Source organism: Panulirus ornatus, chromosome 48, assembly GCF_036320965.1.
Source record: "Panulirus ornatus isolate Po-2019 chromosome 48, ASM3632096v1, whole genome shotgun sequence".
Lineage (NCBI taxonomy): Eukaryota > Metazoa > Arthropoda > Malacostraca > Decapoda > Palinuridae > Panulirus > Panulirus ornatus.
The window spans coordinates 29,375,849-29,390,994 of NC_092271.1; the positions used below are offsets into that span (position 1 = coordinate 29,375,849).

Genomic DNA, 15,146 nt, shown 5'->3' on the forward strand with positions numbered 1-15,146 from the left:
ACAAGGAAGGGAGGGTTTCTAGCCCCCCGCTCCCATCCCCTTTAGTTGCCTTCTACGACACATGAGGAATGCGTGGGAAGTATTCTTTCTCCCCTATCCCCAGGGATATATCTATATACATATACTTGAATTTGATCTTAATGATTTCCCAAACTACTGCATTACATATATTTCTCACCTGGACTAACCATGTAAGTCCTCTTTGGCTTTCTTTTGTCACCTTTTCTTCCCATTCCCTATGAGAGTACTGCAAGTGATTAGATTCTAAGAATGGAGAAGACTGGTAAAATCCATAACTGATTTCGAGGTTTTTAAGAGGCACCCTGCCACTCCATGACTTCATGACTAATAAAGACATGGATAGCACAAAAAGTCCTGTGGCCATGAGCAAGTAAATCCTTCGTCCTCTTGGAGTTATTGCTCTTGCCCACAGACTTGTCATCTGGAAGTAGAGTGAAGAAAGAAATAAGCTTACCAAAGAAAATTTTTAAACTGCATTTTCTAGCAAGTATTTTCAATCTATATCAGTCCATATCAAGTAACAAAGGTTACAGTTTGATAGTAGTTCAAGATTATTAGAAAAGTAACATGATGACTTAAAAAAGAAAAGCTTCACTTTCCAATCAACTATTTGTAAAAATAGTCTAACTAAAGGAGTACAGTATCAAAGTTCTAGTGACATTAATTCTATGAAAAACAATAATCAATCCCAGAGAATATAATTACAAAAAAGGAACAAATCAATTCCACTCCCTGACCCATAACACTTACTGTAGACAGGAAATCTGCCTTTGTGGTACCACAATAAAGTCTTCAAATGCACTGCCAGTGTTAGTAGTACACTGTATGAGCATTCATATTTTCACAGCCAAGCACTTTCTAATGAAAATCAAAAGATCTTTTACTTACTTATTATGTCAAACATTCATAAAAGCTTGTAAAAGAAAAATAAGCACAGTTTACACACTGCCTCAAGGATATGAAACATATAAATATACTCCAAGGTGGCATCAAAAGGTACATACAACACAAGAATGGAATCTCAATCTTTTAAGCTAAAAAGCACACCAAAAAATATATCCAGATTAATTCATAACTAGAACAATCTACAAAAGGAAATAGTAGACATGTTAAAATTCATAATCAATTCAGCATTTAATACATACAACTAAGCTACTAAGAGCCTAGGGATATACAGTAACTTTACCTTTAAGACAGCAAAAAACAATCCCAATTTATTGCCCAATTGCAATCATTATAGAAACAATAAAAGGTAGTTTATTGGTTAGAGTCCTCTGGAGTAGAGCTAGAGGTTGTAGCTTAAAGTCCTGCTCACAATGAACAAAATTTAAGACGTTTTTGTGGTACCCTCAGAAGTACATTATCATACGAAGTATTATACGAAGTGTTATTTTAAGTACCATGGTATTCTTATCACATGTGTAACAGGAATTCTTTATAAAATCTGCCTGCTTTTACAGCCTTCTTCAAAGGAAGAATACCCACCTTATGTGACTGTAAACTGGGATCTATGTTGCTGAGGGATCAAAGACTGCTGAATTTAATGCCAGCCACATTACTGAATTCTCTTATGTGTCATACACTAATACTAAATTGGTGTGTAATAACTGCCTAATTCAGCACCATACTGATGGAACGAGGACTTGATTAAAAGTGACGTTTTTATCAAATCCAGCAAAAATAGTTCTGAACTGCAAATTTTTCAAAACTAGCTTTGCGCATACATCTCAAACACTTCTATGTATAACTCTTCGCATCAGTATGAAGTACTGTTCTCCTCTGTTGTGCTAAGAATAATAGTTAGTTAATAACTTAACAAGAAAAATAATACAATAGATATAATTTTGATTATATGAATATATCACATTATAACAAAATCAGAAAATTCTGCTGCATGTGTTTACCAAAGACGTGGTTAAGAATTTCTTAAACCTACATTTGATTAGCAATGATTATAAATATGTTTGATTTGTCATTAAATATAATTCAGAACCTTGTTTCATGAGAACTTACAAAAAACTCTGCACAGAAATATATCAAACCACAGTAAGTGTTTTTAAATTAGCAAATTCTTCTGACTTACTTCTTATAAAGAAGGGCTTTCTCAATGGCAAAGCAGTGTAATATCTACCGTTTCAGTACACAATCTTATGCCTTGGAAAATGAAAATATAAAGGAGCACAAAACAGAAGCTGCTATCATCTCTTCATTAATTTTACCCTAAATATTTACTCTTATTTTGCATGCCTCATACACCATTTCATCGTATTACTAATAGTAACAGCAATATACCATAGTTTCTGTGTTTGTTGAACTGTTAGAGGATGATCTTGCAAATTAGATACATGGATATATTGTCGTATACATGAGTCAAGTTCCACACTTTTGACGTTCAATCTTTTGCCATATTGAACGTCACCACCTAGCCAGGATTTCCGGCGGACGTACGATTCTACCACTTTATACTGTCTTATGTTTCACTGTTACATCATTTAAAGGTAACAAATTTTCCTCATCTGAATTACATCAGATCGAAGGTCGATGTTTAAATAGAAGAGTAGACTAGGTAAAATAAAAATGTTTACTATAGATATGTTTTACGATAGCCAATATTTCTTGGCAACCATAATAAACATGGCTTATGCTCAACAAGATATTCAGGAATTATATGATTTTTTTTAATGATTTACGGTAGAATCAAACACATAGATGGATTCAACCAACCAACCCCCTCCCGCACAGTACCAGTGCTGATATACATTAATAAAGAATTTGATACTATCCCTTTACACATCCTCGCACAAAAATGACGATACCACATTCCAAACTAATGAAATAAAGTGGACAAATTGCCTGGAAGCAATGCCAGAGTCATGCAGAATGGCTCCTCCTTTTAACAAACTACACACTGGTGTTCCTTAATTCTTTTTCCAGTTCTTCAATCTTTTCCTACACAACCTTCCATTACCTCGGGCAAAGTTCAACATAAAGGCTTTTTGGTATGCAGACAACCCCCACAATCACACCAAAACACCCTAATATGACAGTAGCAACATCATCATGCAACACTAAACTGCCTAGGTGGAACATTAGCTCACCAAGAAAAGAATGCCTGCATCTCCACAGAAGTCTTCCGTTGCTCCTTAAACCTAGGAAACACGAGTACAATCCATTGACAGCACGTCGATCCCAGTATACTACATCGTTCCAATTTACTCTGTCCCGTGCACGCCTTTCACCCTCCTGCATGCTCAGGACCAGATCGCTCAAGATCTATTTCACTCTATCTATCTATCTATCTATCTATAGATGGGGTGAGAGAGTATCATTAAATTTTAGGGAGAATAAAAAGATGTTCTGGAAGGAGGTAAATAAAGTGCGTAAGACAAGGGAGCAAATGGGAACTTCAGTGAAGGGCGCAAATGGGGAGGTGATAACAAGTAGTGGTGATGTGAGAAGGAGATGGAGTGAGTATTTTGAAGGTTTGTTGAATGTGTTTGATGATAGAGTGGCAGATATAGGGTGTTTTGGTCGAGGTGGTGTGCAAAGTGAGAGGGTTAGGGAAAATGATTTGGTAAACAGAGAAGAGGTAGTAAAAGCTTTGCGGAAGATGAAAGCCGGCAAGGCAGCAGGTTTGGATGGTATTGCAGTGGAATTTATTAAAAAAGGGGGTGACTGTATTGTTGACTGGTTGGTAAGGTTATTTAATGTATGTATGACTCACGGTGAGGTGCCTGAGGATTGGCGGAATGCGTGCATAGTGCCATTGTACAAAGGGAAAGGGGATAAGAGTGAGTGCTCAAATTACAGAGGTATAAGTTTGTTGAGTATTCCTGGTAAATTATATGGGAGGGTATTGATTGAGAGGGTGAAGGCATGTACAGAGCATCAGATTAGGGAAGAGCAGTGTGGTTTCAGAAGTGGTAGAGGATGTGTGGATCAGGTGTTTGCTTTGAAGAAATACTTAGAAAAGCAAATGGATTTGTATGTAGCATTTATGGATCTGGAGAAGGCATATGATAGAGTTGATAGAGATGCTCTGTGGAAGGTATTAAGAATATATGGTGTGGGAGGCAAGTTGTTAGAAGCAGTGAAAAGTTTTTATCGAGGATGTAAGGCATGTGTACGTGTAGGAAGAGTGGAAAGTGATTGGTTCTCAGTGAATGTAGGTTTGCGGCAGGGGTGTGTGATGTCTCCATGGTTGTTTAATTTGTTTATGGATGGGGTTGTTAGGGAGGTGAATGCAAGAGTTTTGGAAAGAGGGGCAAGTATGAAGTCTGTTGGGGATGAGAGAGCTTGGGAAGTGAGTCAGTTGTTGTTCGCTGATGATACAGCGCTGGTGGCTGATTCATGTGAGAAACTGCAGAAGCTGGTGACTGAGTTTGGTAAAGTGTGTGAAAGAAGAAAGTTAAGAGTAAATGTGAATAAGAGCAAGGTTATTAGGTACAGTAGGGTTGAGGGTCAAGTCAATTGGGAGGTGAGTTTGAATGGAGAAAAACTGGAGGAAGTGAAGTGTTTTAGATATCTGGGAGTGGATCTGGCAGCGGATGGAACCATGGAAGCGGAAGTGGATCATAGGGTGGGGGAGGGGGCGAAAATTCTGGGAGCCTTGAAGAATGTGTGGAAGTCGAGAACATTATCTCGGAAAGCAAAAATGGGTATGTTTGAAGGAATAGTGGTTCCAACAATGTTGTATGGTTGCGAGGCGTGGGCTATGGATAGAGTTGTGCGCAGGAGGATGGATGTGCTGGAAATGAGATGTTTGAGGACAATGTGTGGTGTGAGGTGGTTTGATCGAGTAAGTAACGTAAGGGTAAGAAAGATGTGTGGAAATAAAAAGAGCGTGGTTGAGAGAGCAGAAGAGGGTGTTTTGAAATGGTTTGGGCACATGGAGAGAATGAGTGAGGAAAGATTGACCAAGAGGATATATGTGTCGGAGGTGGAGGGAACGAGGAGAAGAGGGAGACCAAATTGGAGGTGGAAAGATGGAGTGAAAAAGATTTTGTGTGATCGGGGCCTGAACATGCAGGAGGGTGAAAGGAGGGCAAGGAATAGAGTGAATTGTATCGATGTGGTATACCGGGGTTGACGTGCTGTCAGTGGATTGAATCGGGGCATGTGAAGCGTCTGGGGTAAACCATGGAAAGCTGTGTAGGTATGTATATTTGCGTGTGTGGACGTATGTATATACATGTGTATGGGGGTGGGTTGGGCCATTTCTTTCGTCTGTTTCCTTGCGCTACCTCGCAAACGCGGGAGACAGCGACAAAGCAAAAAAAGAAAAAAAAAATATATATATATATATATATATATATATATATTTATATATATATATATATATATATATATATATATATATATATATATATATATATATATATATATATATACCGGGGGATAGGGGAGAAAGAATACTTCCCACGTATTCCCTGCGTGTCGTAGAAGGCGACTAAAAGGGGAGGGAGCGGGGGGCTGGAAATCCTCCCCTCTCAATTTTTTTTAATTTTCCAAAAGAAGGAACAGAGAAGGGGGCCAGGTAGAGGATATTCCCTCAGTGGCCCAGTTCTCTGTTCTTAACGCTACCTCGCTAACGCGGGAAATGGCGAATAGTTTGAATATATATATATATATATATATATATATATATATATATATATATATATATATATATATATATATATATATGCTGACAACCACGAGGAAAAGGAAACGATAAGCCCAATTGTACTTTTATGTTATGATCACATCGTCAGGGGAGATTCTTGTATCTCCTCTGCTATTACCTAACTTTACCTTATATTTCACCTAATCTATTTCAACACCCGCCAGTTACTAAATCGGTGGAAAACTCCTTCCTGATATGTGCAATAAAATTAGATTTTTGAATCAGGAAGAATATGTGCCGTTAATAGCTGTTCAATAGAACAACGTAAGGAGAGAAAAGGTAAATACGGAAAATCGATGTAGATTAGAAATTATCATGGAAGCAAGAACAGGTTGAGATAAGGCCTTACGAAAGTAAATGTTTCTTTAAAGGGAAAATAGGCAATACATACACAAGGTATTAAATGTTGTCATTGGGTAGTTTGAAACGTGTACACTAAATGCTAAATGTGTATGATAAATATGACACAAACGAGGGTAAAGCTTCCTCCTAGTCAACACAATTATATAATTACACACAATACACTCAACATATAAATGGGTCATATTCCTTATGCTCGTAGACGTAAATTCAGTATGACCAATACACAACATTCTCCTGATAAACGTGGTGGATGGAGAGGAGATGGGCAGACAGTGACAGTGTGCGGCTGCACCTGCGGCAGACGGCATGAATGAGTTAACTCGTAAGGTTGATGCGTCCTTCTCTCCTAAATCCTCACCGAGAGGCTCGAGATCACCCATGGCCAATCAAATGATGTCGAGAAATGACTCTACGGGTACTTTAAAGATGACGATCTCAGCTGGGAAGCATCCTGCAGTCGTCCACTCTGGACCATTCTACTTGATGAAGGCAAGTTGTAAGGTGAAGAGTTTAGGTAATGGAATGCTTGTATTTATATGATGGTAGGCCGGTTAAGGCAAATTGATGCATGGTGAAGATGGAATGATAAATATAAAGTTGAATGATACGACGAAACCAACTTAGGAATATCAGATTTTGATTATCTGTAGCATTTCAGAAGTACTGATAGATCTCTTGATAGAAGTGGGTAAAGCTCCATACAAAGGGCACAGTAGAAAATACATACCAAGGAAACCATTATTTTAAGCAGTAGTTGTTGAGACCAGAGAATGTCATGTGAAGTAATTATCTTTCATTTCTAAGGTAGTAATGATCGTTTGGAGAGCTTTGATGATCTGAGAAAATGGGGTAAAAGTAAGGGAAACACATCTAGAGGTCAACATAACATATAAAAACATTACCGTTACCCTAGAAACCTAATTTTACAAGAACAGATGGTATTTGAAAATATGTTGTGTCATGATGTTTGCTTTCTAGTGCTGAGTTGTTTGTTCACTATTTAGTGTTCACGGATTGATTACTTCCAAGCTTATATAACAGTAGAAAGAACATGACAACACTGTATTTGCTATGTTTCATCTAAGGTATTGAAAATAAGGTAACGTTTGCTTGAAAGTGAAATTAGGTGGTTTTAAAGATTCTCATGATTTATAGTTGTGTACCACTGACTTTTAAAAAGCTTTTAATCATACCTCCTGGCTCACTTTATAGGAAAAAATTATGCTTACCAATCTGAATCACTTCTACATATAAGGAGCCCATTGGTATGCAGTTCTTTCGAATTCATGTTATTTCTAGGGTGCTCCTTGCCCCTTATCTGGAACTTTACCCAGATTTACCAATATTTATATTTATTTATTATACTTTGTCGCTGTCTTCCGCGTTTGCGAGGTAGCGCAAGGAAACAGACGAAAGAAATGGCCCAACCCCCCCCCCCCATACACATGTATATACATACGTCCACACACGCAAATATACATACCTACACAGCTTTCCATGGTTTACCCCAGAATATATTTACCAATGTATTCATTATTATAGCTGAAGGATACCATACATATTCTTATCTTCCTTCTGCTATGTTGGTTATATGCAGTTATTATAGGCAAACACACTGAGCAAATACTAAACACACTTGGTGAACATGCCTCCCAACAAATGAATGCAAACTACATTTTAAGATATAATGAATTTAGGTTGCAAGGGGAAATTGGTAATATTTTCATTAGTTCTCTTAATTTCTAGAGATGTTTCACTTTTACTCCACAGTTTTCAGGATCATCATACCTCTCCCCATTATCATTATTGATGACTGTGATTTTAAATTTCATTCTCTTTGAATCACTTCTACTAAAGATAAGTCCACCATTATCAATTTCTTCCAAATTCTTGTTATATCTTTGGTCCCCATGAACTGGAATTTTACCCATCATATTTTCTCAAATTAGCCAACAGTGTTGTGGCTTTTGACAGGGAGAATGAGGATAATCATTGTAAAAGTAAATGAAACAATCATAAAATATCAGCAAATCTCTGACAAACCTCATCTAACCTTCCTTTATGGCTGAGATTAATCTATAAAGAAACTTCCAAATCCCATGCTGAAACTCGGAATACCTAGAAATATAAAATTGTGTGTGAATAATTTGATGGCCATTTTTTATCTTCATATGAACACAAATGTATTCTATAGCATATTTGACTGTGTGATATACAGTCAGTGTGTATTGACTATAACTGCTTTTGAATCATATATCCATTGCTCTGATCTCATCCATGTTAAAAAAGTTATTCAAGGCATTTCATTTTACAGCAAAAGGATTGTTTAGGCTCTACTGAGGTCTATCCTTGTAGATTCAAGGTCCTCTTTTCATCCCTTTCTAACAATCTGGAACATAATTAGACACCCGGCATGAGTTACTGACCATCACAGCTAATCGTCCAACTTACTTGTCTTTCTTTATTCACTGTAAATATGTTATTCTTCCCCCTTGGGGTCTTCCTACTGTGGTCTTATTTTATCACTTCTAATTGGGTATACTCATTCCCTATTCCCTGCTCAGAATAATGCCCTTGGCAATTTGGGGGATGTCAGTGGTCATCCCTACAAGGCTACTTTATTGATTTTTTTCCAGGAAGGGGTAATGCTTTGCTTGCCAGGATGCCTCATGCGATGAATGCACAGTGGAGGTTATCTTAGCTGAGATAGAGCTGTGCATCATGTACAAAATCTTTCTTGTACCTCTCATGATTTGATCACTACCATGAATGCTTGTTGTATCAGAGGCATAGCATAGTTGGCCATAACACAATTCTTTTCCCCTGAAGCTCACACTGCTTTTGTTTCCAAGGGTAATCATTGCAAAACTGTTCATAAAGTCAAACACATCTTTAATGACAAGAAATTGTGCTAATTTGACATTTACTGACAAAAATTCTCTGATGCTTAACCTTAGCCACACTCCCTTTTCTTCCACATGATCAATTGTAGCTCTTTTTTTTTTTTATTTAATTGCAAAAAATATGGCATGGGCAAAACATGCCCATGCCCCTTTCATGGCCATCTAAGGTGAAGGAAAAAAGTAAAAACTAATTAGGGCTCTGCAGATGTTTATAAACCTGACTTATAAAGGAAGAAATGTTATATGAAGAGGAAAAGACAAAGGAAGCCTCAGCTTACCTCTTTAAGGGAAGGAGATATCATAACAGCTTATCCTTGATGAAGCCACTCTTCTTTTGTACCCTTTCCTATAATTCACCATTGAATGATTCATTATCTAATCTTATGCTTCATTCTTCTCCCAATGAGTCTGTTCATCTATATTTTCTTTGTATACCTTTTTTAGTACTAAGGGAGTGTGTCTCTGAGCTAGGTGTAATCTTTGCTCACCTATTTCACAGCTTTCTAAAAACCCAGGCTTTTCCTTTCCCATGGAAGCATGCCCTGTTACAGCCCATTCCTAAGAAAGACCATTTAATCCTTCCAGCTGTTGCCCCATTGCTTTCTCTACTACTGTCTCCAAAGTCTTTAAAATTCCCTAAACTGTCAGATTTCCATGCTAGGTCTTCTGATGATCCGATTTCTGATTTCTCATCTCAGATTTTTTATTTTATTTTCCTCAGAATCTCTAAAGAATTAAACAGGATGCAGTATATAATAAGTCTTTGCTTTCTGAATGCCTATACTCTGTATTTTTACAACTCAAGTTCTTCTCTGGCAGTTTCTTACAGTAGTCACTAAGAGAGCAAAAATCCCTTCTTTTCGAGTGAATAGTGGTGCTCAGAGTTCTCTCTTATCAACTCTTATGGTTCCTTTTTTCATAATATGATACAAATTTCTAACTATATTCACTCTTATGCTGATAATTTCACTGTACACACTTCAGCTCACTTTCCCTGACATACGTGTCATACTCAGTCACCAGCTTCTCACCCGAATCAGCCACCAGCGCTGTATCATCAGTGAAAAACAGTTGACTCACTTCCCAATCCCTCTCATCCACAACAGACTGCATACTTGCCCCTCTCTCCAAAACTCTTGCATTCACCTCCCTAACAACCCCATCCATAGACAAATTAAACAACCAAGGAGACATCATGCACCCCTGCTGCAAACCCACATTCACTGAGAACCAATCACTTTCCTTTCATCCTACTCGTACACATGCCTTACATCCTCACTAAAAACTTTTCAGTGCTTCTAACAACTTGCCTCCCACACCATATATTCTTAATACCTTCTACAGAGCATCTCTATCAACTCCATCATATGCCTTCTCCAGATCCATAAATGTTTTTCTAAGTATTTCTCACATACATTCTTCAAAGCAAACACCTGATCCAGACATCCTCTACCACTTCTGAAACCACACTGCTCTTCCCCAATCTGATGCTGTGTACATGCCTTCACCCTCTCAATCAGTACCCTCCCATAGCTGTGTACATGCCTTCACCCTCTCAATCAGTACCCTCCCATATAATTTCCCAGGAATACTCAACAAACTTATACCTCTGTAATTTGAAAACTCACCTTTATCCCCTTTGCCTTTGTACAGTGGCACTATGCATGCATTCCCCCAATCATCAGGCACTTCACCATGAGCCATACATACATTAAGTATCCTTACCAACCAATCAACAACACAGTCACCCCCTTTGGCTGCCATGTGTGGTGAGCCAGCAGAGCCTGTAATGTATGTGAAATTAAACATGTTGGAAATTACATGTATAGATAAGCTCCAAGTAATAGTAATAAGCTGTGGAACTGCAGATTTACACCAGTAGTACCAGTAGGGGTAAATTGTGAATATTCTTCATCAAACATGTAGGTATAGAAAAAGTGACTATGATTGTGTTTACACTTTCTTTTACCTACAGGACCCAGCCACAGAAATTGACCTGACTGGTGCAACTAATCTCATGGCTCACTTCAACCTTGAACATTCCTATAACAAGTTCACTGGCAAAAAGGTTAGTATCTTCATTCTTATAAAGCTGTGAGCATATGCAATGTAAGCTTAATAATTTTTTATTTACATGTATTCAATAGATATATTACTTTTTCCATGCATAATACTGAAATCTGAAAGGTCAGGACCAATTAGTGTTTGGACCTTGGAAATTTATTACTTTTAAAAATACTATGTCACAGATTGTAATATCAAGCTCTTAAATATTGTTTTGTATACAAAATGGAGGTTTATGTGTTCAGATGTATTACATATATATATTTTTAATACTTAATTTTGTGTTACAGGTAGTGCCAGGAACAGACGAAGAAACAGCCTCATTCATTCATATCCTCTAGCTGACATGTATAATGCACCAAAACCAAAGACCCTAGTGTCTCTGGTTTCCTCCGACTGTTTCATTTGCCCTACTTCAACCCATCATTCTTTGTATACCACAGAGCTCAAATATGCTTGAACCCTTGCATACCTTATAACCTCCTCCATATTCACCATCCTCTTCCTCCTCCTAACCTTTTCTTCATTCTAATATGTCGGCTTTATAGAGATGCCCTTGAAATTAAATGTGAATGACATTGGTTAAAGTCAGTTAAGTGTACCTGGTAAGATGCAAATTGTTGAATTGTGAACTTCATGCTTGTTTGCATATTATGTATACATTACCATTATGTTAGTTGGAATGTGAGTTTGATGAGAAAACTTGGAAGAAGGTGAGGTTTCAGTTATCTGTGAATGGACATGGCAGTGAATGGAACCATGGAAGCAGTAATGAGTTTTGAGGTTGATGAGGTGGTGAAGGTTGTAGGAAGAATAGGGGAATGTGTGGAGAGAGGTCACTGTCTGGAAGGGTGAAAATGGGTATCCTTGAATGTATTATTTAGTCTGTGATATTGTATGGATGCAAAGCATGGGCTGTAGATGAGAATGTATGGAAAAGGATGAAATGTTTAAGGACAATAAATAGTGTGAGAATGACTGATTGAGTAATGATAGGGTAAGAGAGAAGTGTGGTAAAAGGAAGAGTATGGTTGAGAGAGCTGCAGAGGGTTTGCTGAAATGGTTTCCATAAATGGAGAGAACAAGTGAGGAGAGGTTAACAAAGGCAAGAGGGTGATAGAGTGGACTGAACCAGGGCATATATAAAGCAGCTGTGAGAAAGAATGAAAAGGTGTATGGGGCCTAGTTGTGGATCCGGTGCATTACATGTGACAGGTACATAAAGAATGCGAGTAAATGAAGCCTTTTCTTCATCTGATCTTGGCACCGAGTTGCCAATCTGGGAAACAGTAAACAAGTATAGAAAAAAAAAATTATGACCGAGCACAGTAGGATAAAATGGGTCTTTTGATATCAAATATTATTTTGTACATATGTTGAAACTCTTACTATTATCTTTCAGGTGCGTGACTCATTATCATCCTTCTTGCCAACACTTCCAGGAATCATTGACACCCCTGCTCACCTCACAAATTCCTCACTCCGCTCTCTCATTGAAAAGCCACCAGTCTTCAAAGAATTTACCTTACTTAATCATCACCAGGTCAGTGTTAATTGTTTCTTCAGGTTTTTTCATATTACTCTACTAAGTTTGAAATTTTTTTCATAAGCAGAAACAGAAGTGTCATTGGTTGTTGTAACATGGTATATATGGGTTCATTGGTATGGTGTCATTCTTCATCCAAAAATGGGCAGTCTTGGATCATATAAGCAAGACTTATGTAAGGAGAGAAATGCTTTGTTTCCTGGGGCTTTAGGCCTGTCAACTGCTTAGTTATTAAAGCTGTCAAGGTCAGGTTACATCTACGAACTAAAAACTCCTTAACACCCCTCTTTAGGTGTTATAGATGTAAGGGTGATTCTAAAATACCTGCATTCCCAGTATTTGTATGGCCAGTGGTCTTGATTAACACATTTCTCTTTGCTGAATGCATCATTATTTCCCTTTTGTAATTTGATAAAGAATACCATGTTCCTTTATAACAAAAAAAATCCTGTTCATCATTGTCATTGTTAACAGTTGTTACTATCTTGACAGCTTGCTGCCTTTCGCCTTCATCCAGGTCCATTACCTGAGCAGTACCGCTTCATGAACCAGCCTCCTGGACAACGAAAGCACAGGAAGCACAAGAAACACAAGTACCGGCCAGGTGAAACACCCACACAGGATGGCTCAGCAGATGGGGCTGATATGCATGAGAAGAAACACAAAAAGAAAAAGAATGATGATGATAAAGAAAGGAAAAAGAAAAAGAAAGAAAAGAAAAAGAAAAAGCAAAAGCATAGCCCTGAGCATCCAGGAGTTTCAGGAAGTGACCCTAGTAGAGTTTTGTGAATGATAATTGTCACAGATATGGTAACCTAACACACATACAATTTACACAGGAAGCAAAAGTGTAGTGTCAGTGTGAGGTAAATTTTATGGAAGAGATATTATGCAAGTTTGGAAATGTAACAACAAAGATTTGAATATTTTTTAGATAAAAAATTGGCTTTTTCAGTTTACGGTGTAAATTATATATTTATATGTATAGTTTGATAATGGCATGTCATTTTTATAACTTTATCTTTGAAATACTTCATGATGATTCATTGTAATGGAGGTATTATATTAGACAAAACATTCAATATAAAGATTCATCAAGGTATTAAATATTATCATGAAAACATAGGGTATTATTGTCTTGTCTTTCCTGCTAAAGGTTCACTGGGATAAGATTAGCAAACAATTTCACAATTTATGCAAATACTATGTAACAACATAAGTTCTTATGGAAAAATGGTTAACAGTCTGTGTACTTGTGCACTGAAAAAGATATGCTGATTGGGGATACCTAATTCAAAAAGAGGGACATTTGAAAGTATATGTGGAGTACAAAAGATGTTATGCAGACATTACTGGATAAAGTACTAAAATGATAGGTGTGGAAAAGATAGTCTCTCTCTGACTATCTGATCATTACCTAGTGGAGGTGAGGGTGAAGATTTGTCGAGGCTTTTGGAAAAGAGGAAACAAGACGGTTGAGAAAATGGTGGTGAGAGCAAGCAAGCTTGGAAAAGACTTCCATGAAGAAATAACAAGAGACTGAGTGTAGGATGGCAAAACATGAGTGGAAACAAGGCTAGGCAGGTGAGTGAGGAATGATAGGTGGTTAGAGAAACAGTGCGAGAGAAGTGTGTGGCATTTGGGAGGTGATCAGGTAAGGAAGGGTAGTGAATGGTAGGATGAATAAGTGAAGTTGCTAGCGAAAGAGAAAAGTGAGGTTTGGACAGTACTTACAGGGAAGGACTGTGAATGACTGGAAAATGTACAAGAGGAAACAGCAAAAGGTTAAGATGAAGGAACAAGCTGGGGGAAGGGGGTGCCATTTCATGTGTGGCGGGGGGAATGGATGAAGGCAGCATGTATGAATGTTTTTTTTTTTTTTTCATACTATCCGCCATTTCCCGCGACAGCGAGGTAGCGTTAAGAACAGAGGACTGGGCCTTTGAGGAAATATCCTCACCTGGCCCTCTTCTCTGTTCCTTCTTTTGGAAAATTAAAAAAAAAAAAAAGAAAAAAAAAAAAACGAGAGGGGAGGATTTCCAGCCCCCCGCTCCCTTCCCTTTTAGTCGCCTTCTACGACACGCAGGGAATACATGGGAAGTATTCTTTCTCCCCTATCCCCAGGGATAAATATGTATGAATATGTACATGTGTATATATGTATATGTCTGTTTATGTATATGCTGAAATGTATAGGTACGTATATGTGCATGTATGGGCATTTATGTATATACATGTGTATGTGGGTGGGTTGGGCCGCTCTTTCGTCTGTTTCCTTGCTAATGCGAGTGACAAAGTATAATAAATGAATAAATAATAAGTACATGAGTGGGTTGGGCCATTCTTTCGTCTGTTGCCTTGCGCTACCTCGCTAATGCAGGAGACAGCGACAAATTATAATAAATAAATGAGTGGATGGGCCATTCTTCATCTATTTCCTGGTGCTACCTCACTGATTTGGGGAAACAGCAATTATATTTTATTTATTTATTATACTTTGTTGCTGTCTCCCGCGTTAGCGAGGTAGCGGAAGGAAACAGACGAAAGAATGGCCCAACCCACCCACATTCATGTCCACACACGC

At 37.8% G+C, this 15,146-nt stretch overlaps 2 protein-coding genes across 4 annotated transcripts in view; one reads left to right on the forward strand and one right to left on the reverse strand.

The window, feature by feature from the left end:
• The window catches only part of LOC139763928 (transmembrane protein 62-like), a 76,292-nt gene extending 73,821 nt beyond the window's left edge, over positions 1-2,471 (reverse strand). For 2 of the 3 annotated variants that reach the window (XM_071690388.1, XM_071690386.1), the window contains exons 1-2: positions 2,314-2,471; positions 179-442 (exon numbers count right to left, since the gene is read on the reverse strand). In XM_071690388.1, coding sequence (XP_071546489.1) covers positions 179-442; positions 2,314-2,316 — 267 coding nt within the window. In that variant the 5' untranslated portion in view covers positions 2,317-2,471. Of the gene's footprint in view, positions 1-178; positions 443-771; positions 880-2,313 lie in introns of all 3 variants that reach the window. The other variant, XM_071690387.1, reaches the window with a different exon arrangement.
• Positions 2,472-6,299: 3,828 nt separating this feature from the next.
• On the forward strand, positions 6,300-13,683 carry MED19 (mediator complex subunit 19). Its single transcript, XM_071690395.1, has 4 exons — positions 6,300-6,538; positions 10,928-11,020; positions 12,419-12,559; positions 13,055-13,683. Exons 1-4 carry the CDS (start codon positions 6,356-6,358, stop codon positions 13,349-13,351), a joined length of 714 nt encoding a protein of 237 aa, XP_071546496.1. The 5' UTR covers positions 6,300-6,355; the 3' UTR covers positions 13,352-13,683.
• The last annotated feature ends 1,463 nt before the right edge of the window (positions 13,684-15,146 follow it).